General features: G+C 31.3%; 1 protein-coding gene across 1 annotated transcript; it reads left to right on the top strand.

Moving 5' to 3' along the window:
* Positions 1–920: 920 nt before the first annotated feature.
* LOC131852612 (homeobox protein aristaless-like) lies at positions 921–6076 on the top strand. Its single transcript, XM_059203304.1, has 4 exons — positions 921–1159; positions 1464–1509; positions 4859–5052; positions 5468–6076. Exons 1-4 carry the CDS (start codon positions 957–959, stop codon positions 5814–5816), a joined length of 792 nt encoding a protein of 263 aa, XP_059059287.1. The 5' UTR covers positions 921–956; the 3' UTR covers positions 5817–6076.
* The last annotated feature ends 18743 nt before the right edge of the window (positions 6077–24819 follow it).

The raw sequence follows: 24819 nt of genomic DNA on the forward strand, positions 1-24819 counted from the left end.
CCGTAACTTCAATAAAATAATTATTACATAGGTCCTGCAGACATTAATGGTTGTGAATTAAATTTGTTTACTCAAAATAAGTGCCTATCTTAATTACATTTAGGATAAAATTAATTAAACTATTCATTTAACAATTAGGCTTGAAAAGATTACTCCACTAATTAAATGCTTTGTTTTTACCATCAAAAACATTATAGCTTAATATTATTACATTAATAATATTATTCCCAATTTTAAGTGAAAATTGTATTACGAATGTGAATTATAAATCCGCTGCGCGTAGTAAATTTATATTCGTGAAAATAAACGGATGTTTGCATATTACATTAAGATGGAGACCGCGATACGCGGGTATAATGGCCAATATTGTTGACGCTTGACTGCCAGAGGGTACTTTGCCCTAGACTCTACAAGTCATAAAATTGTAACTTTTAATAACATATCCCTAAGAAAGGTGTCACAATGTTTTTTAGTTTGCACTAAAATGTTACCGCTTATAAGGACATACCTGAATATATACATATGTATTGGTATAAGTATATGCTATCTAGATTATTACTATATACTAAAATTAGTTTCTATCACGACTTTTAAACATGAATCAAAATTTTATTTATTTTCTAAGGAAATTGGGTAAAGTAAAAAGTAATTAATTTCTAAGAAGGACCATTTACTACGATGAATTATGTCCTAGTTAACTCAGTTACTTCATTAATCATTTTTTTTATAATACTTAATACTTGTAGAAATATTTGAAGGAATATTCGAGTTAGAGAATACATTAATAATGCATACACACCGAGGCAGACTTTGTAAAAAGACGTATATACGACTGAAAATACTGTCGTCAAACAGCTTGATCGTAGGCTGTGTTGAGTTGAAATATCAAATTTACGTGTATTTCCTTTGTTTCAGATATTTGAAATATTTAAGGACTATAAATCAAGCCCTTCGAAATGGGAGTATCAGATCCTGGGTCGTCAACCACTCCAGACCTACCTCCACTAGACTCTGAGCGTCCTGGCTCCGGCAGCGGACTTGATGATGAGGACATCCCTCGGAGGAAACAGAGGAGATATAGAACAACCTTCACCAGTTACCAGCTTGATGAGCTGGAGAAATCATTTGGAAGAACACATTATCCCGACGTGTTTACTAGGTAAGTTTTTCCATAAAATATCATTTTAGTTTTTGATTATGATCATAAATACTTTCTTTCGCTACAGATATTATTTATGAGTTTGTACTGGATAACCTGACTAAAAGTCATAACAATAAGTCTTGGTTTTGTCGCTATTGATTTTTATGAAGAATAAAAACCTTAGCACCAAATTAAGATATAAAACAAAGAATTACAGTCTAGTTCAAAATAAATGAAGCATTCTGATGAAATCACAAGTCTGATTTTATTACTACAGTGTAAAAGATTCGTAAATTTATAGTGCAATTAATGTTTGTTACAGAGAGGAACTCGCACTCAAAATTGGTCTCACAGAAGCCAGAATACAGGTAAGTTTATTTAGTTTATAATCTGTACAAATATAGAGTTGTTAACAATATTTGTAAGACTTGTAGCAACTATGAGCGAAAGAAACGAGCTTTGTTTAAATTTCATTCTACAATTTATATATTATAAAACAAAACCAAGTTTATCTGTATAGTTCGTGAAAATCCCAATAACTACTAAACAACAACACGAATTTCATGCTGTTTTATTTCATCAAAATTTAAAATACATTAAGGATTTGGATAAGTTAATTGAAATACCTATGAGAAGCTACCAGTCTCTAATATATTATACATAACAGCTTTACTGTTGTATTCATGTTGTTCATAGCAGTATTAACATTTACATTAGATATTCCATAAGTTTGATTGCTATTTTTATGTGAAATCTACATTACAAACAATACGAGAGAAAACAAGGCAGAGCTCAACCAGCTGTTACCGCAGTGGACACCCGGCTTTATCACTATAAAAAAATGTATAGTAGCTAAGAATTTATATCAATCAATAAATATGGAATTTGATAACTTTATAAAGTACAATGTATGGCGCGTTCGCGAGCCAGCAGTAAAAAGTCGCACGTATGCTCCCCGCGGTGTCTCGATGTCTTACCTCAGCGTACAGCTCTGTGGGACACTTATTATTAACACATTCCGTAGCTGTCTATTAACGTGGTAATAGACCAGGGGATTGGTTATACACGGGCAGTATAAAAAATGTTATTTCCTGGCGTTTAATAAGTTTCCTGTGTAATATTCGTACCGTCCAAATTAAGATACGAATGCCGGCCGCGTATATTCGTTCGCATTTAGATCATTATCGTGAAATTACCACGGCATTTTTAATAAACAATATCGTATAATATTCTTAGCAGAACATGTTGTAAATATTGAGCAAGTATTTTTTTAATAAAAATATATTTATATACCTATTCAAATGTACAATAAGGAAAATTCTGAACCTGACAATGATGATTCCATTTAGAATAAATCATTTTTGACAGTTTCAATTTCCTGATCGACGTTTTGTTTATTTATTATTAGATGTTGCGGGATAAACCGTCTATAAACGTCCAAGATTATTTACATATATTATTAGACTTACTGTTATTTTTTAATCTGAAGTCTTTGCAATATATAGAAGTGTATAAAACAATTCTTTAATGCAGCTGAATATTTCTTGTAAAAATACAAGTTAGTTAAAACTAACCTCCGAACTCATAAAAATTAAAACCTAATAGTTTTATTTTAGATTTTGATAATTACATTTTTCAAATTAAAATTATAACTTGATGAAAAATTAAAATACACTGTAATTAGTTTTTTAAAAATTTAAAAGTTTGGTTATTCAACTTTTATCCACTTGCTAACTATGTAGGTATATTCACTCCTGTTTCCGTCTATCCATCTTACGGGTTTCAATACTGTTGGTCAAATGTGAATATAAAATCTTCATTCGATAAGAAAATTATATTTATTAGTAGTATTTACATAACCTAATTGTACAACTAAGAACCTAAAATTAAAATGCTAAAAAAAATATAATATGATGACTATAATATATTATTAAAAGGGGTCCCTTTAGGCAAAGTTCCGAAGAAACAGGCAGCGTTCCCTCTTTGAATAGCTAGACTAATTCTTTGTCCAAAGTAGCTGCCAGCTCTTCGGTCTTCTGTGATGTCGACTAACCTTTTCGTTATTTCATTTATATGAAATTCTAAATTTGGAATACTTAAACAATAAAGAAGTCTGATGATATAATTTGTTGTTAAGAATATATTTTTATTTTGCTATAATACATATACAAAAATAATTAATTATAGAAGTTTAATACCATAATTTGTCGCGTTAAGAATATATTTTTATATTGTAGTAATACATAATATTAAACCCTAGTGAATGAAAAGTCTTTTGAGTCCGTTGTTCAACCGTCCTAATGCAATTTCTTCAAAATAAAAGCACATTAACTAGTAGAATATTGCTGTTTAAAACGATTTTAATTAAGTGTCTCCCTTAATAGTATGTTAGTAATGGCTATAAAACTTGAACTTTACGATGTTCTCGCATGTAGCCATAAGTTGTCAATGTAATTAATTACTAAATGTCCATTGAACGTTACAAGAGGGCAATTTGCTGTATCGAATTTGATGTATATATTACTAACAGTTCCATGTGACTTCGTCTGTTGTTTTTTGAGATAAGATATCCGAATATACAATATGTCTTCAACTAAAATTATATAAAATCCGTTTAGGCGTTTAGTCGTGAATAGGCATAGCAAGTAGACAGATAGACAGAGACTTCACATATATAATGAAAGTCAGCTTCTTCATTCCAATTATTTATATAAAAAATACCTCCAGACTTGTGATACGGGCGTAGATTTAAGAGGCAAATGTTGATGTGCTTTTCAGTACACTTACCTTCAATTCCTTCATTACTCTCTGTGCTCAACCAAATCTGATATGAACGAATCTACCTAAACATCTCAACAAAGATACTTCAACATAGCAAAAGACATTACCCTCCTTTCTTTAGTCGAGTAAAGAAAACATCAGTTTAATTAAAACGATTAATTTCCACCACTTCACATTAAAATTATAGACACAGTGCAAAATCAAGATACCATATAAGACCTGTCGGACGGCACTCCTGCGCATGACCGTATTGGTCTAACGACACCTTAATGATCACTTAATCACTGAATGCCTGAATAACGGCCCCTTTCATTAAAACCTGAGACGCGGCAAATTGGTAATACAACTCTTCTTAATATTGTCAACATGAATATCATTTAGGTGTACACACTTTTTTAATTATAGTTATATATGTACTAGCGATCCACACTGACTTCATATGTGTAGTAGAATATTATATTATACGCCTAAATCTTTGCCATGATCCTGTTGATAGATGGAAGTAGTTTCTAAGATTATAGCGAAAATACATACAGATGCGGCGGGAGTTTTTGTTTTATAATATTTATAGATATTATAAATTGCAAAAGCAAGTGGTTCAATCAATCATTGAGAAGGAAATTTAAATAATGGTCACAGAAATAAAATAGCAAGCTGAATGTGGACGAGAAACTCAACAAATATTTATTGTTGATGTAGATACTAACTTCATCATTTTTTAAAAGAGTTCTGAAAATGATATAGCATTTTAAGAATTCTCGAATTTCTCGTTAAAAAATCTAGAAAATATTTTTTTAAAAAATAATTATTATTCTACAGATTTTTGTTTTCTAAATAATTTCAGCAATACAGACACGAACTTCTTAGCATTTCATGGATTTCACCGCGCGAATTGATCTAAAAACAAACTACTAATTGACTTTATATTGTCTGCAGGTGTGGTTCCAAAATAGGCGGGCAAAATGGCGAAAGCAAGAAAAAGTGGGGCCTCATGCACATCCTTATAGCGGATACTTGGGCAGCGGACAACCTCTACCTACATCCGCTACTCTACCCGCTCCGCCTCATCCGTTGACACAATTAGGATTTGGACTTAGAAAACCGTTTGACAACGCTTTAGCATCTTTCAGGTAAGTTTCTATAAAAACAGTTCGCGTAACTTGATAATAAATAGTAGATCTTTGTATAATGATTTTATTTATATATATTTTTATTACCTGAACAACAAGAATAATACATATAATTGTTCGCAAAATGTACTTTTGCATGATTATAGATAAGTAAATTGTAGAATCAAGTATAGTGACGATATGCTACTCTCTTGGTCTAGATCAATCTTCAAATGTTTCTACGTTAAAAGGTAGATTAAAATCGAACAAGTAGTAATAGATTTGGACTGTGGAGAATTCTTACATTGAGCATTGATCAAAATTATAATAAATAACATATTAAAATTTTATCATTATTGACTAAAGTACTAAAATAATTTATTTTCTAAGTCTGCGTGAAGATGTCACTAATGGAGCCATCATTTCATTCCCACAGGTATCCCAACAATCCATTATTCGGAGCTCAATATCTGCCACCGCTATCGCGACCACCTCTATTCGGAGCCCCACTCTACGCCGCATCGCCCGCTCACTTCCACTCGCTCTTCGCTAACCTCACCATGCCTGAACCTCCCCGGCTTTCCCCCGAACGATCGCAATTATCTCCAGAAGTCTCCCGATCTCCAGCCCCGTCCATATCTCCTCCAATTTCTCCAGGGAGCGAGACGTTACCACCGCAAATGGAAGATGTTAGAATGTCTAGTATCACCGCTTTAAGAATGGCCGCACGGGACCATGAAATAAGATTAGAGTTGTTACGACAAAGGGCAGATTTAATTTGTTGATATCAAATTTCTTAAACAAGTTGCTGTAAATTAATTTTAATACATATTTATTGCTGTAGTTTTACTTCCACTTTGTAAAATATGAGTAGATTACAAAATTAAACTTTTCTATATGTCCAATGAAATAGACTATAATTTATATTCAATTTATCATTTGTAAATATAATTTACCCTGTATAAATTATACAAAATTACGTATAAATAGAATAATCTTTGTTCTAGAGTAGTTTACAAATATTTTAATGTTTAAGTAAAATTAATCAGAGGCCTATTAAAATGATATGTAGGTAATAAATCTACATATTGGGATACACTATCTGTTAATTCCGTCCTTTATTTAATTTATATAGTATGTTGTAAATATCTTTTAATAAATATTATTCAATGAAGTTCTTTGTTTTATTCCATATTATTTCATAACCTACCTGTAACAAATTCATAATCTGCAATGGCAATTAAGTAGTGACGCAATAGCTACATAGTTGATATGTTAATTCTATATTAAGTTATATGGGAATAGAACGATACCAATTTTCTTATGAAATAGGATTGAGTATTAGACATCTCTATACCCAATAAACTTTGTAACCCACAGAGTAAAAAAAGAATAATACCTAGAAAAAATATCACTAATTGCTGAAGACTTTTTTTAACTAGAAATTCGACTACATGAAAACAATAACTGAATATAAATTCAGCATTTGAGATGGATATGTGACCTTCTCCATCGCAAATAATTCTGGTATGCGTTCCTTGACAAAAAACTGATATACTCATGGAGAATAAGTAAATATCATTGAATATAAATACAAACAACGTACAGTGTTTACTACAACGCTCATTGTATATTTGTATACATATAAATTTTAAAACGGTAATTGTTTTATATTTGGAACGATCAATTCTTATTCCTTATTAATAAATAGTATAAATTAAAATAGAAAATTCTTATTTAAATTTAAGCACTTTTGCAATATACATACGTACTTCTTTTTAATCTACCGCTCATTTAGAAAGCTTTCTCATCACAAGGAGAACGCAAGAGACTTGCACGTTGCTCTTTTAAATAATTGTATGACTACGAACTAGTACTAATTCATTAGAGTCAATATATTATATACACAATCAACTGGTAACTAAATAAGATTAAATCAGTCATAGTGATTAGAGCAGACAAGCAGCACTTGTTCACGAGTATGACGGATGAGAGATAAAACTCTCTGTATCACCGCTTGAGGTTTGGTTGTTGGACGGTGAATCAATCAGATTAACTTTTCATTCTGTCTGATCAAACTATTCTTGGCAAGCGAGCGAAGTCGAGGGTGAAATATACTTACATAGCATTTAAACTAAGGAAACAATAAGTGATAGCATGTCCTACGTAATGTAGTAATTCTAATAAGGTTGACTAGTAGTTTAGCACACCATGGTCGCGAATTCGATTCCTCGCAGTATAAACATTTGTATTCAACAGTATGATTGTTTGTAGAGTCTGGTTCTATGTATATTATATATATATATATATATTTACAAAAAAATTTCTATGTAGGTTTTTATGTAAAATGTCTAGTACCCATAACACAAGCTCTGCTTATCGTGGCGCTAGATGACGCTGTGTTAATTGTCCAGGGTTATTTATTTATAATGTAGTAATCGCCTATCTATCTAAACAGCACCACATGTCCCCGTGTGGCTTTCATGATACGATTCACTTGTTGCCATTCTGGATGACTACATTGTCATGCGTCCGTATCCTGTCTCTTCACTACCTCATCTTAACATGCAATCCAAGCTGCTTGGTAGCTAAAATAGGTGGGACAGAGGTAGGAGACACCCACGTAGAGGACTTTGTCGGTAAAGTCCTCAAAATAACTAAAATATAGCCAAGGTAAAGTCTCACCGTTTGTAATTGCGAAGTCAATACCCGACCTCTGATTCATAAACAAATCACACATAATCATCACCAATTTTGCATTAGTCACTCAAGGCCTGGTGAAGGGATGCCACTAGGACTTGGTACGTGACCAATTACCAGGCGACCTCCGCGGCCCAAAGTGCGGTCGTTGTCTAACCTAGATAGTCTATTATCAAGGTACTATATAGTCGGGGGAACAGGATTGTTGGTAATGTGGTTTAATAATTCCATAGTAATGTGGGGATTGTTAGTATAATATAAACTCTTGACTTGACCCTATTGCTAGCAATGTACCGTGTCAGGTTGACCTACACACGGTATCTCTGGAAACCATCATGATAGGTTCCTGGTAAATTTGTCACGATGGGATAACTGACCCGACCACGTGGTCATTACTCCACTGGAGTTCCGCCAACGTAAACCTTTGTGCGGACGAGTACACCATTCCATAAAAAAACCATCTGACGGTCCAATATCTAGGTTGTTATTATTATATTTACTTATTTTATTTTTGCGTTTCTATTTTGCCAGACATTTAAAACAACCGTTTTTGAACTACTATTTAATTCGCAATTATTCGTTATTCAATCGCAACAAAGTCGTGTCTGTTTTAGATAAAATAAGTTTCCTAAGAAGAATATTTTTATATTCTTCTTAGAAAATTGAAGAGCTGTATTCTCTTTCGTTATCGTTGAAACTAATAATAAAATTATATTAGATATTTTAAAAAAAGTATTCATATAAACAATACAAACAATCAAATAAAAATTAACATTATTAAAATAATTTAACGATAGTTACACAGATTAATTACATTACAGTTTGCATATGCTACTTACATATGCTAAATACACTAATACTACAGATAACATTATAATACTAATACCTATGTATAACAAACATACAGTTCTTTTAAATTACCTGTCAAGTATCAATAAAATACTATAGTAAAAACAGTAAAATACTATTATAACAATCAAGGATGCATAATGTCGAGGCCCTTTTCGAAATTATATTTAATAAACATCAAAGTTTTATTAGTATTTATTTGACAAACAATTACACGCATCCTTTGTGATGATAATGGTGCTTATCATAAGATTTTACGAGCACCGTCGGCCGGCCGCCGCTATAGTGACAATCTCGTGAATATCGATAAAAAATACATTTATAATAAATGTAAATATATATATAAAATAAGGAATAAATCATTATCAAAGTCATCACTTTATTTTACACACTAGATTTTGAAAGTAAATTTCTTTTTCCCACATTAAAAAAGAAAGATAATTTTAATATCTCTACGAAATTATATGAATAGTAACAGACGAGCCTAAAATTTTCTCAAATTATTGGTTAAAACTGTTGCAATATTGAAATATCAATTGAGATAAATTCTTTAAATTCGCGACAGATTTAATTTAAAAGAAGTTAACTTATTATGTAACAATTATAGCAGAATTAGAGTCATAATGTGGTAAATATCGACAACAAAAACTTTCCCAAAGCATTGACCTTTCGGCACGACCAAATAGAATCGATACAATCGAATATCGATACATCCCTATATAACTACATACTATTTTTAGTGTATAACACGATCACGAAGGTGCCTGGCGCTTTCTGCCTAACTTTTATTCACCGATCTTTAGGTACAAGGTTTTATAGCCAATCGTAAATTTCACAAACGAATAAAGACGTTTTGTGAACGAGAATCGACGTCGAGACATTTTCCATTTAAATTATTTTAATACACTTCGGTTTAGCGATGTAATATTTATAATAAGCTTTGTACTGAATCAATTTTGCTTCGATATTTCGCGTCTGAGTTTGTCGCTTTAAATTATTATATTATTACTGCAGACCAGTTGTACTTGTATAAGTAATGATACAATTATAAGAACGCCTTTTATTATGACCTTAAAAAGGTTGTTTTTCACACGTAGGTAGATATGTGAGACATTAATTTATAGTTGTCGGTTATCTGCACCTATGGGTAAATAACCGAGCTACACTTTGTCCAAAGTTCTCTATGCGTTCCAAATGAACAGATGAAATGAAAAGTAGGTACTTATTTCTCATCTCATTTAAGAAAATCTTATTAAGCTTCAATCGATGTCAAGTGTTAATATAATGAAAAATAATATCAACTTACTTATCTTCTGACGTAGACATTTTTTTAATCCAGTTACTTCAATATGCCAATTATAACACGCGCACATTTATTTTACAAATACCTACATATATATTTAAGGCATACCAAAATATTTATAATATACGTATTGAAAATAGATTCCGATATTATAAATGTTATAACTATTATGTACATTCATTGAAAAACTAGTTCCAGAATGAAATTTAATAGTGAAAATTTATTATAAAATATTGCAAATTTTGTTTTCAATCTGTGTGTTTCAATATGCGTGTTTGATATTTATTATAATAACAATAGAATCGAGTTAAATTTAGTTAAAACGAAGCGTAATAATGTTTGACAGGATATATTTAATAATTGTCATGACAATCAACTACAAAATAGAGATGCCTATTATTCATAATAATGGGCTTTCGGGGTTTCCAGATTATTAGAGTCACGAGGTATTTAATCACATTGAATGGCAAACGAGGCAGTGTTCACATGTTTTATAAATAAAACCGTAGAGAATCAATACTGCCCAATAAAGATATTATGTGTAGCTTCTTTTCTGCTTGCAACTTCATCTTTTTGACCTTGATTACCGGATTAAGGTAGATTACTATCCTCCATCTGAAAAGCTCATACATACTGATTTCATGTTATAGTATGGAGGCAGGACAAACAGACATACAAAAAGTCACTTTCGCAAATATAAGATTAGTTTTGATTATTATTACTTACTACTAAAAACATATCACGAACCTTTTTTTACCGTCTATAACCGCTCTAACCAAGCCCTACAGCCTAAAGCCCCAAGCCAACTTTATTATTAGAGCTGTTGCAGAGGATGAAGTGGATTAAATGTATATGTACAAAATGAAAAATATTAATAGAACGTGGTAAGATTGCGAGTATGAATGGCTTGGTCTATTCTTACATAAATTATTTATTTACTAGATGAACACCCGGCTTCGCTCGGGTGAAATGTGGGTAGATATTTCTGTAGTCATCGGTTCTCATGGAATATTAAAAGTAAGCAAGGCATAGATTTGTAAAGCTTCGTTCATTGTATTTAATAAATATAGTAAATAAAAAAGTGTCAAAAACAATATTTTCGCGAAACGTCAACGACCGAAGAAAATGCTAGTGAAATGAAAAGATGGCGACTGCGGTTTGTTTGTCAGTGTCATTAGAATTTAACGAAATACTCCATACTCCGAATTTTGCGGATATATGTTGTCGACTCGAAATCAATATTTTTTTATGTTTTGTATACTCGAAATCAATATTTTTTTTTTGTTATTCACATAAGGTTTCGTTCGAGTCTACCGTACCCGTTGACGGAATTATTAATAAAGATTTTATTTATTTAAACTCGTTATTGCACCAGACAAAGAAAACACACCTAATGATATATTACATAAACTGATACAAAAGGCGGTCTTATGGCTAAGCAATCTCTTCAAGACTACCAGTAGAGAAAGTAACATTAAGATAAGAAAGGGGTAGGTGGCACGTAATGAACATAAATATATACATATACATTTGTCTTACTATACAATAGAAATGTTGGAAAATTTACAAGAAATACACAATTTAAGTAGTACCTAATCTGTTTTTATTATTTTATTAGGAAAATAAGATATTCATGCGTGGAACCCAGCGCGAAGTCACACAGCGCGGTGTGTTGAAGCCCCATGACGTCGTACGACTGTGACACCTGACCGCCAAGTTTTGGTGTTTATCGGGAAATTTCACTTTTTATACGATTTTATTGTTTACCAGCTGTTACTCGCGGCATTGCACGCGCGTTGTTGTTAATTTGAAATTTAAGCAAAAAATAAGAGAAAATAAGCATGTTTTTTCCATATTTCAGCTTACTAGTTTTAGTAGTTTTTTCTATAGGTAGTAATAGTCAACGGCCTAGTTAGAATAAGAAATAAATTTTTATTTTTATATAATTTGGAAATACAAAAATATCTAAATCTTACCAAATATATTGGAGTATTAGCACGAATTTTTGTTATAACGGTATATCGATATACCAAAGTATTTAGAGAGACACATAGGTACCATATCGTTTATCTCAATTTGACGCCAATCATCTTGAAATGCATACCTATTATGTCTTTTAAGATTTATATAAGTATATATATATTACCTTTGGCATACTTATATAGCATTTGAGATGGAGAAGGACATTGTCTATATTTTATTCCAGACAATCTGGATCATGCGATGAAATCGTTGGCAGACATTGGTAGGTATATTTTACTAATAATACTAAATCATGCGATGTTAGTATATATTACGTAAATACGTATAAACAGAAAGCCATTGCCACACCATCAAAGTTGATTACCCTGTACTAAGTTTCATAAAATATTATAATCTCCAATTAAATTGAAAATTTATAATTTAAATACATAACTTATAATATACGTTGAGCCAATTAATCTAAAAATTTACAGCGCACTGACATAAATTTTTATAGCGCCATACATTGATTAGTCTAACGAGCCAGCCGACTGTTTGATGATCGAATTAACATTTACTAAAATTAATCGATTCCGTAGTTGATTATACTATTCGATGAATCGAGCTATAAACGTCTCGTTATATCTAATGGTAACATATGGGCATTGTGTAGGGAATGGTAACGATTATATTTCCTGTTTATTTTTAATTTAGGCATCTAATTTGTCTGTATATGTTTCTAACAAACTAGTCAGTGGGATATTAAATAATTTCTAAAATTTACCATAATAATTATATTCCATCTACTATGAATACTTCAGTAGAATTTCATCTGATAATAATTCTAATGCTGGCAGTCGTTCTGTCGATCACTTCTGTTATTTATTTACGAAACATTCGTCAGATTTCATTGCTTTTCGCCATTTTGCATGTTGCGAACTGGCGAATTTACGTAATTGCGAGTAATATTTTTCACCGAAATTATTAAAAATATGAAAATTTGCAACATTCCTAAACACTAAGTAGTCTTGTTTCTGTACTCTGCAGCTTCTACCACCACCCCTAAAACCAAAAAAAGGTAAGTACAGGGCAACAGCTTTAGAAGACACAATGGTATACATGCAGACTACAGTACAAAGTTTACGTAGGTGAAGTTTAATAAGGTAAGTAAATGAAATTAATATTTGTAAATATAATGTAATTATGATTTGTAGTTGTATTGTAACATTTAAAAAAGATCTTATTTAATACTTATAGAAATCGAAATAAATATTTATTAAAAATTTTATAATATTCAATTCAAAATTAGAACTAGTCATAATAAACGGATATCTCTAAAATTCAATAAAGTCGTCGTCTCTATCAATAATTATGCAGCGATTCGAGACAAAATAGCCAGTTGACATTTTGAATATCTAACTAAATAATGAGTTTACATCTCAATCACAATATAAATATGCATTGAGGTTATTATAATGACATTGGAATCAATTCTGATTTCCGATTCCAATTGCGATTTATGTGTAAAACATTATATTTTATTATTTGTTATTAGAAGCATATTAAATTAGAAATTTTTAAATTAATTAATTTAGCAATTCAGTCAATTTATTACCGACTGACACCGCAGTATACTCCAATAACAAAGAAAAATAAACAAATTTAGCAAGCTCGCTCCCTTCCTCGTTTTATTCGAAATTTAATCAGCAAAATATGGACGTATAAGTTTTGTGGTTATAATAACGTAAATATTTGGGCATCAGACGAGGAACACCAGTCACAAAGATTTATTATTTCATTACTGGACGTTATGGAAAAAATATTAATACCTATAAAGAATTTGACGTTTATAAACGGCTAAATTGCCCTACAGAAAGAAATATTTTTTGATTTGATATGATTTTATTATCACTTTACGCACAAATACCAGTACTGTATGCCTCTCTGCCTCTCTCGACGCTCCAGTTATATGTAAGTATCACCACGATTTAAAAAGAACTATATATATCTCATTTATTCTGAAAGAGGTATTTTAGGCATATACATATGTCTTATTATTATTTATAATAATCTTTATTCATCTCCTTATACACTCTGCTCTTTACCTCCATCATCAGTGATTCTATAGAAAAAGTCGGACCATCTTTAGACTCTTATAACATTATTAGTACTTAATCATTATTGATTACAAATTACAAGTTTTTCCATGCATTATTACAGCATTCTTCATTAATAAATACTTAATTGCGAGTTTAATAAGGGTCGATTCTTGAAGCGTAGACTGTAATTAATATATATACGCTAATAGCTATTCTGAATATCTACCCATCAGTTAGGGATTATACACACTGGGTAGGTCTTTCGATCGTGTAGAGATATGATCAATACGAAAAAACGTTATATCATATTTTAATCTATATATTTTTTTAGTAATTAGAATTGTAAAAAAAAATATATATTTCTAATCTCTCCAATTCCAACAGCAAAAAGAAAGGGTTAAGAAATTAGTTTTAAAAATATTTAATAGTCTAAATTAGAAGAACAGTAACTAGATCTAGTTAGGGCAAATGACACCCCAATGTTCTATAGGGGTAATCTTCAAGTATCAATAGTAATAAACTTCTGTCGGGAAAAAAGTGACTATCACTTGATATGGTTTGATGAACTGACAATAATTATCATTGAATCTTAAGCGGACGGTGGTATTTAAGATATGAAGATTGAAACCGCTAAGATAGCGTGTTTGTCAGATAGAATCCTTGCCCTATTACAATAGAAATTAGAATTACGACGACTTGAACCAAAGTTTAAATTAAAAAACAAGCAATGACAATCTGAAAGGTAAGAATTAGCTTTCAGGTGGTCATAGAGTCCTTCCGCGGATTTGAAGTATCCTTTGCAATGGACCGGTGAAGTGGTAAAGGCTTACTACTATAGAGGATACTTCAAAAAAATTGTATTGTTCTACGAAAAGCTAAATGTAGTAGGTAGTGCATGTAAAAAAAAATCAAGTAGTGTATATACAGACGCGAGAATTTCTAGGATCGCCTAACTGTAATTATAAAAGTTTATATCCATCGGTTAAATAACATTTTCAATTTCATTTGTTCAATCAAGGAATACCTAACAGTTTAAAAATAAAGTTTTCTACGTATTTGTGTGAAGTCTTCCAATATTTGTCGGCGCTTTTGTTCTATCACAAAGGAATCGCTATTAAGGTATTAAACGAACAAACTGCCTATAGGTAACCTGTATACTTACAGAGGAGTCGCTATGTCTGTTTGTTTATAATTAATTATTAAGACTAGAACGACAATAACTTAGTAAATTTAAATCTGGATGGCAATCAAAAGATATCAGGATCAAATGCCGAAAATGTATGCATGAAATGTACTTTTATATGTATTCAAAATATCTACATTTTTAAAATAGTTTTATGACTGTAGGTATATTAGCTATCAGGTACCCATAACAAGCTCTGCTTAGTTTGAAACTAAAAAGCGCTGTGTAAATTGTCGTACGTTATTATTATTACTGAGTAGGTACCTGATTGACAAATTATAGTTCCGAAATTAATGACAATAATCCACTGTCATTAATTTCGAAAAGATATTTAGACACGTAATAATAGATGAGTTCAAAATTAAACAAAACCATTTCTAGTTTACAGGCCAGGTATGGTGTGGTGTATTCCACTAGTATAGTAATTTATTCAGCATTAAATTACTTATGAGTTTCGTATTAACAATATGTAGTGAAATTTAACGACTCGCCAAGATGGGTAATTTTATTACTTGGTTATTCTTGTGTACAGCGTTCAAAACATTACTGTCAGTTACTATCTAACGTTATACAGACGGGAGTAAGTAATTAATGTTTCCAGTTTTATGAACCTACTTATTTAAAGAAATTCTGGTAAATTTTAATAGAATAATTATGTAAATCATTTATAAATTAAGTAGAGTATTTAGTTGTATTAAGAATATATTTAAAAATAATTATATTTGCTTTTTACTCAACTATCCTGAAGAGATTGTAACGATATTGTTTTCAAGGATTATTGGGAGGCTCAGTGGTCTATCTTTTGATTGGATTAAGTCACAAATTTCTATACTATCTAATTAAACTCGATGAAATTTTGCCCATAGAATAAGGCAATTAATATCTAAGTTTGCCACTTGTCAGATTTTCTTTAAACAAATTTGTTTTAGAAATATACGTATATGAAAACCTCGACTTTCACCATAAGAAAGAGCCTATGTTCAGCTCATTCGTATGCACACTCCAAAACAGTATACAAATTTGAAGAAATGTGTCATATATTTGAATTATAATGAATAACGAAAATAATTCCTATACTTTTACTCTAATATAATAAGAAAGTAATCTGAGTAGGGTGGAAAATTTTGACGAAATTATTGCTATAGCACTTAAATTCATTCTATCTCTATTTACAGACGCAAGATACAACTAGTAATGAAGAATACCTATATCGCAGTTTTATACCGTGGACACATACCTCAAGAGGATGAGAAGATAGATGAAGTGTGACATTCTGTGATAAAGGATAGGACTCTATTATTAAAACGTATAAATTTTAGGTACATATATAATAATAAGGTTTAATTTTAATTGTTTAGTATAGCTAAATATGTCACATTAAGCAGCGGGAGTAGAACAAATGTGACTAGCTGTGACAAGGACGAGGAGAGGTCAAGGAATCATGAAATTTGTATGACGTAATTTACGAACAGGTCCTTACAAGGTCGAAATTGATGTTAGACAATTAAATACTAAAAAAAAATTTTTCATAAAACTAATTGTATTATTATTCTCCACTTTTCAAATGTATTCGAATAAATAGATACCGACCACCATACAGACCGACAAACTTATTCACGTATCACAACATAAAATATTTCCATTCAATTTCGTTTAACTGGATACTAAATTAAAAATAAACAAAAAAATTGATTACTCATAATCAAGCAGGAATTAGAAAAACGAATCATCGTTTTACGGTCAACAAATCCGTGCTCGAAACGTCACCGGCCAAATTAAAACTAATTTATGTTGATTGAATTCATAATAGAAAACTATCAACACACAATTCGACCGGTACTCATAAATACCGGCTAAATCGATGGTCAACATTCGATTGTGATTAATCGATAAGCACTTTAAACTCGCTCACAACACGCAAATAATGTTTTAATCCGAAACACTCTTTGGAAATTCGATAAAAGGTTTAAAAGAAACATCGGAACACCAAGCAAATAATACTGCCTGATAACGTTAGCACGAATATCAACCGAAATATCCAATAGCCTAATATAATGCAATCCAAAATGTATCTTAAAACTCAGAACGAGACATCAAATTAGAATATTCGAATATATTCATTTTAGTGTTTATTTTTTTAAAGGAATCATTCGGTAAGGCTTTCCATTAGCGGGCACGCGCCGACGTAGACAAACAAATGACATTTTAAAAAACTCGATTTCAATTTGTTTGAAATTGGAACGTCACGTCTTCGTAATACAAATGGCTTCTAGAGTTTGGTTTGATAGTTTAAAATGTAGTTTTTGTTAATAATAATTTATATAGTAATAAGAAATTAAATTCAAAGCCATATTATATGTATATTTTATTTTTTCATCGAAATAAATTGAAATCACATCATTAACATCCATCAATAACTTAAAAATAAAAGCCGTTAGTGCGAATTCGTTTTGTAATTGTTATTGCTATTCCGTACTACGTCATATATTTTCATTTTTCATTTTTTTACCTTCTACTTGCATTTAATGAGAAGCATAAAGAATAAAGAAGAAGATAGGATACGAAAAAGTTATTAGGTCTAGAAATAAACGAAATGACGTACGGTAAGCTATCCTAGTACCTAGCTACAATTTCTCTGTCCAAAATGTAAAACATATTTACGTATTCGATTTTGATTGTTGATATTGCAGACACCACAAATCGATCGAAACACAAATACTTATAGTAAGGCGATAGTTGCCGGCCGATTGAGCATGGTAACAATTGCGGTGTGACGCGGAAGTCGCGTGCGGCCGGCGATCAGTGGCGATCGAAATTATAATCGTAACGAGTCGATATTATAGAACTGATATTTAAAAATGGAATAGCTTTTCGTTATTTTTAAGAACATTAAAATATTCAAAGGAAGTACGTTAAATTAAACCATTTTTAGGAATGATGTCGGTAGATATGTATCTTTACATAGTATAAAATAGAATAGCTTCCGCCGTCTATTCGCTCATAACTTTTAAACTTCGCAACGAATTTTAAGCACGTTTTAGCAATAGTTAGGGTGATTTAAAAAGGTATATATATATGTGTATACCATAATACATGTACACCCCGCGTGAAGCCGGGGCGGGTAGGTAGTATGATATTAAATAAAAGTTGGAAGTACATAAGACATCAACGACCCACAATCAAATACCTATATTACCATATCAAAATAACGATATGTTATAACAACATGTAAATATGGTAGTAGTTTTCAATTATGCTATTGTGACAAAGAGTTAACGTGTCTGTACTTTTTCCACAGGACTTTCTTATCTGACCGTTTTCCTACAAAGAGTTAACGTGTCTGTACTTTTTCCACAGGACTTTTTTATCTGACCGTTTTCCTTTTTTTAGGATGTAACCAATGATTTAGGTACATAAATTAATTATAATGCAACAAATTTTAATGCATGAAGAGATGTATAACACTGATACGTATGGACTATCTTCCCCCATAAATTATTTAACGTTACTTTGGTCAAAGTTTTACTTGGAGCTCTTCTTGTATAGATTTTGTATTGTGCTTTGTATTTGCAGCCGCCTTAAATCAACTTATACCTATAGAGAAGAAAATGAGTCTTGCCACATATTTTCTTACTTCGTCAACGCATAGATATAAATGTTATTTTTATTTCTACTCGACATTGTCTTTTCTTACCTACTTTATGTGAAACAGTATGATAGTTACGATACAACACACGATATCGCTGGTTTGCTCAACCGATTGATTATAATCATTACATGGTATAAAACAAAGTCTGTCCGTCACTATGTATGTTTAAATCTTTAAAACTACGCAACGGATTTTGAAGCGGTTTTTTTAATAGATAGAGTGATTCAAGAGTAAGGTTTATATGTATAATACAAGTACACCCGGGCGAGTAGCTAGTGAATTTATTAACGCTAATAGTGACTCAAATATTTATTTGTATTATAAGTGGTAATTGTTTAAATATTTTGAATACAAGAATCATGTAATATTGTCTAACAGTGTGAAGACAAATTCCTAAAAAAAAGATTTAATTAATCACACGTGACCATTAAAGAATTTCAAAGTATATTTTCATTTATATTATTCGTTTGTGTGTTTTGAAAGAAATTGCTTATCTATTCTATTTCTTCATCTCAGTGGTAGTCAGTAGTAACCGCAATCGGATATTCTGTTTGTCTAGCCATCCGAGACAATTACAGCACTTTGATTGTTACAATAGTTGAATAAGAACTTTGTAAATCAAATCCATATCTTTAGATAAAAATAAAATAGAATAACAATAATAATAATAGTAAAGAACCTCTAGACCTTTCACACAATAGTCCTAGTGGTCCTATATTATTATCATTATTAATAATGTAGGTCCTAGGACATCTAGTCCCAAGCTAAGCAGAGCTTATGTAATGGATACTTGTGTAACGTATATGTTACAAAGGACTACCCTCCTCTGTAACATGACTATTTCTCGATGTGATGTGAGGTCTCCATCAACATTGTCATATAACTTTATTTATATGTGCGTAAATAACTCATAGGTACTCTTTCATTAAATTGTATTTCTTTTACTTAAATTAAATAATATTTCGTCGTCTAAAATAGATAGAATAATATTTTGTAAATTACAAATTCCTGCAATGCAATTGCAAATCTGACAGATTGCAAGACATCGTTATACAAGCATTATTATCCTGTCTCTACCTAATCCTAGCACTAGCGGTTACATTCATTTCGTAATATATAACAATTTAACGCTTATGATTTGAACTTTCATGGTTTAGTAAGAATTAATGGAACAATTCTGATTGTAAAGTTATTATTTTTGACTAGAATCAGGTAAGCGAAGTGCCTGCTGTGAAATATTTACTATTTCACTTCAGGGACTCTCTTGATGTACGTGTAGACGAAAAAATAGATTATTTCGTTCTAATACGCATTGAAAACAGAAGGCTCTATTTATCTTAAAGTTTATTTGATTCCATTTTTTATACCAACCATGCTAATATTATAAATATGCATGTCTGTCTGTTACCTTTTCATATCTTCCAAATTATTCCATTACTCTGCATTGTATTATAGATAAACCTAAGATAAAAAATAAACTACAATTTGAATAAGTACATAACAGGTACTCCCCATATTCCGCAACTACATTTATCTAAAATAACGAAAACCTTGTACCCAAAAATCTTATAACCTAGACAACATCATTTAAACACAGCATCTCCAGTTACCATAATTGGGTAAATGCAACCACCAAGAGAGACGCGCTTGCGGTTGCCGCCCAAATTGTTGGTTGCCACGCTTGTTTAACTGTGTAGCTGGTTGACGGTCTCTAGTTGTGTTCTAATGATGGTCATTAGCCACCTCGACTACTTCTGCAGTACTTGATGTCTTTCTAATTTAAATATAACATTACCAAGTTTGAAAATCGGTATGAATTATTTTAAACAAACCGTTACAGCATACTATTAGTAACGGATTAGCTGTTTGACGGTATAATTCAATCATACACAATTTTATATATTATACTATATATTTAGAATGCTCCTTCTAAGTAATACTGATCCATACCAGCATCTTTATTTTGTGGTAAATAGATCGCTGACTTTCACTGATTTAGCCTTAACTTTATGTTATGTTATGTTAAATGCCACCTAGCATTTATATATTATACGATTAATACGTCACCAAAAGTACTATCAACGAATTCTCCTGAGTTAAAAAAAAAATCCGATTAGCCGTTTAAGCATTCATTTGACAAACAAACATTTTTAGAATCTTCGTATTATAATTGTAACTCGCTGACCCCGCAAATGTTGTCTTGTCATATAAATAAAAATCCCTATTATAAAATAGAAGAAAGGTTAAAAGTAGAAGGGTGAAAATTTTGGGTTGTACATATGTATTTTTAATGCCACAATATTTTGTCCAAAAAATAAAAAATGAATGTTAAGGATGGACAACCCCCTCACTTAGGGCAATGAATAATAGATAGTAGCCGATGGTCCGTCCTACTGAATCTTTATATAAAATTTCATAAAAATCGGTCAAGCATTATCAGAGGAGTATGGTAACTAACATTGTGACATGAGAATTTTATATACATATAAGATAATAAATACTGGCTGTTAGTCATGACTTTATTGAAATAAAATATTCTTCGTTAAATATTATTAATATCCGTTTCGTAGTGAAAATTAACAAATGGACAGATAAAAAGGCAGACGGACTTTCACATTTATAATATTAGTATGCATTAATAAGATGATATTTGTATATAATACTGTCGATATTAACAATATCTCTGCAAGTCATTGTAACGATGCGATTATCTCAGTAACCTCGCCAATCGAGTCGTGTCAATCGATTATACCATAGTCATCATACTCAAGATTAAATAATAAAGAAATTCAATTATAACTTATTCGAGATTAAAGTCAATAACCCTTGGAAGTTTAATGACTAAACAGTTTTGAACACAACCCTTCTCGACTCGATAAAAACTTAAAGGATCAATTCTCGATAACTCAATTTAGATCGATACATATTGAACTTATATTGGTTTAGTTGTCCTATCATTAACATTATATTATACATTTTTACCGAGTTAGACTACCGTCTCTAAGGTTATCTTAGTCTCATTTTCTTAGTCCCATTCCAGCCACCATGCAGCTTGTTTTTGTAAGCTATGTATTAGTTTAAGAGTGAGAAACTACAGCACGTTAGTATAGAGGTAGGTATGTCATCTTAATCCTTCTTAATGGCACTGCATGATTGTTTTACAGACGGTTGACATGGAGCTGCGTCCAACAGCATTAGAGAATTCCGAAAAAAAAAACTAACTGGGTCGTCAACTTTGTATTTGGGATTTTTTATGAGAGTTTTCTTTTAATGCTTCTTGATGGGTTTAATTAAGTGGCTCTTTGTGTAAAAAAAAGTAAAGTTTGTGTATTTTGTGTAAAGTGTGTTAATTGCTGTATGGAAGGTGAATATGGCAATGAAATCACAGGGCAAGAAAGCATAATATCCCTCTTATAGTGCTATTCCAGAGTGTAATACTCTGTCTTACTCTGTACTACTCTCCTTAGTAAGTTCTATTGCTCATATACTTAGGCGGTCACCAATTTTTATCACGTGTTCTGGCAGATTCTTTCATATATAATATGTAAGATATTCTAGTTTTAAAAAAATCTCAATTTATATTAAAAAGTTTGTTTTATGTAAATCGGAATACTTACGGCGATTTCCTGTAGATGAAAACAGATCTTTAAAATATAATTATTAACCGTTTAAATTAAACAAGCCTCTCGTGTTGTAGTTTTTTAAATGAACATGACTACTGTCCAAATCGGCAATACATACCTAGTGGTCTGTGTAGGGCGGTCATCGGGCGGGTACAGTAATTACAAAATTTAATATAACTACCCAGGCTCCTTGTTTCGCAAATCATTGTCGCTCATTAATTCCAATGTACTGTCGGCAACGGATGTGTATACGTATATTTTTATTATTTAAAATGGAGGTCAACCTATACTTGTATACCCAAAAAGTATTAACCAAGTCATTTAAAATCTTTTGATATATGGGTCCTAAAAATAATAAAAAAAAACCCGTATTGTTCTTGGGATGAGTACCTATAGAGTAGGAGACTATATTTTGGAACATTTTTTTTCTTAAATTAGATAAAAACATTGTATATCATTATTACATTTATATACTTTTTACCACATTAAAACTATTAAAGAGTTACCTTAATATTAATTATTGAATACGTACCAATAATAAATATTTAAAATAATCAGGATAAAATAATTTAAACTACAACTTAAAATTATTGAAATTCTGGGATACAAAGCAATAAGAAATAGATAAGATGTTGATACCTACTTCTCACAACGGCATGTCACACAAAATGACGAAACCCACCCCAAAAATGGATGGCCTACCCTGATTACCAAAGATGTATTTATCTAAGTAGATGTCTTAAAATGGTATAGGTACCATTGTCTCATTTATTTTAGTCGCCAAACAGCTTGCTTTGAAGTTCAGTTGAAGGGCATAAAGCAGCGAAACTGCAGGATAACACATGCATGGTGTCATGAGCATCCCATAACAACGTAACCGTGGTGCTATTCATGATCATAGGGGATGATTTCTTTATGGATAATAATGGAAAAGAGCACTCGCCTGCGCTAACTGTTTATGCTTTTACTAACTGTTTGCGGGGCACCAGTGCAGGGTGATAAGATGAGAATGAGTTCAGGTCATTGTGGCAAATTCAAGAATTTATCGATGAATACGATACGATATTCCAAGGAGAACAGCGTGGAGGTCAACCTACACTTGCTAACAACAGAGTTACTCTCTATAGGGGCTACTCCTTTATAGGGGCTAGTTATCACTTAGCATCATGTGGACAATAGGTTTGGTTCCCATATTTTTAATATTGTCAATGCTTTTCGTGGACATCAGTACTGAGGCATGTCCGATGTAAATTGAATTAGTGGGCGTATACAGCGCGTCTCGGCCGCGCACGGCAGACTTACATCCATCCTCGTAATGCGATGAGCGATGTTGTTAGAGACAAATATGCTAAATCACGACTCTGTACAATTAATTAGGCGAGTATGGAATTTTAGTAAAAATGGGTGTGTTTTCTTTGGAAAATTTACGAAGTTAACTTTTATACACACGAACGTAGATTCGCTCACAGAAACAAAATGTCCATACATGCGACAACGTGATAATAAATATAATAACACTAATAATAATAACTAACCATGGACAATTTCCACAGCCCCATCTAGTTCTAAGCCAAGTTAAGCTTGTGTTATAGGTATTAGACGACTGATAGATATACTTAGATACATTTTTTTGTAAATACGCACTGCATCTATACATAGAAAACACTCAAACCTAAATAAACAATCAGGCTTGAGAATACAAATGTACGTTCAAAGAATGGTACCGGCAAATATCGGAAGTGGAGCAGTACGCTAAACCGCTACCACCAAGCCCGACCTTACGTCCTTTTTTATACGTACTATATATACTTATGCAATTTTAATGTAAAGAGCAACGTTTGCTAATATTCTAAATCGTCTTCATGTATTAGCGAGTACTGATCTTATGTAAAAATGAGTGTAGTGCCAAATTTACAAATATTGCTGTATCATATAAACATAATCTCTTTCCTATATAATAACTATGTTAGTGACTTATAATCAATAAATAGAATGAAACAAAGTCTCTGTTTGGCTATATATTTATGAAACTACACAAGAGATTTTGTTGTCTTTTTCCCATATTTTAGAGATTTATTAATGAGTTGCTAGTTAAGAGAGATATATGTTTCTTCTAAATAAAATAGTGTCTGTGCTTCCTTATGAAGTCGAGGTAGTTTATTAATATAGTGGAAAATTGAGCAAATCTGGTCTATGTCGGTAGGCCTACTACAAAATTACAATTACAATGTTTCATCAGAAACTTGAAACGTTTCCTACTTCAAACTTTTTATTTCATTCGAATAAGTTTCAGCCAACAGTTAGAAGTTTCTACATAACTTTATCTAATTCGTACAATAGAATCTTTTTATATATATTCTTTGTTGCACTTTTATATACAACATTTCTATACAATAAATATAAAAAAAATTGTTAGCAAA

The sequence above is a fragment of the Achroia grisella genome, unplaced genomic scaffold, assembly GCF_030625045.1.
Source record: "Achroia grisella isolate CSIRO2021 unplaced genomic scaffold, CSIRO_AGI_Agris_v1 utg856, whole genome shotgun sequence".
NCBI lineage: Eukaryota > Metazoa > Arthropoda > Insecta > Lepidoptera > Pyralidae > Achroia > Achroia grisella.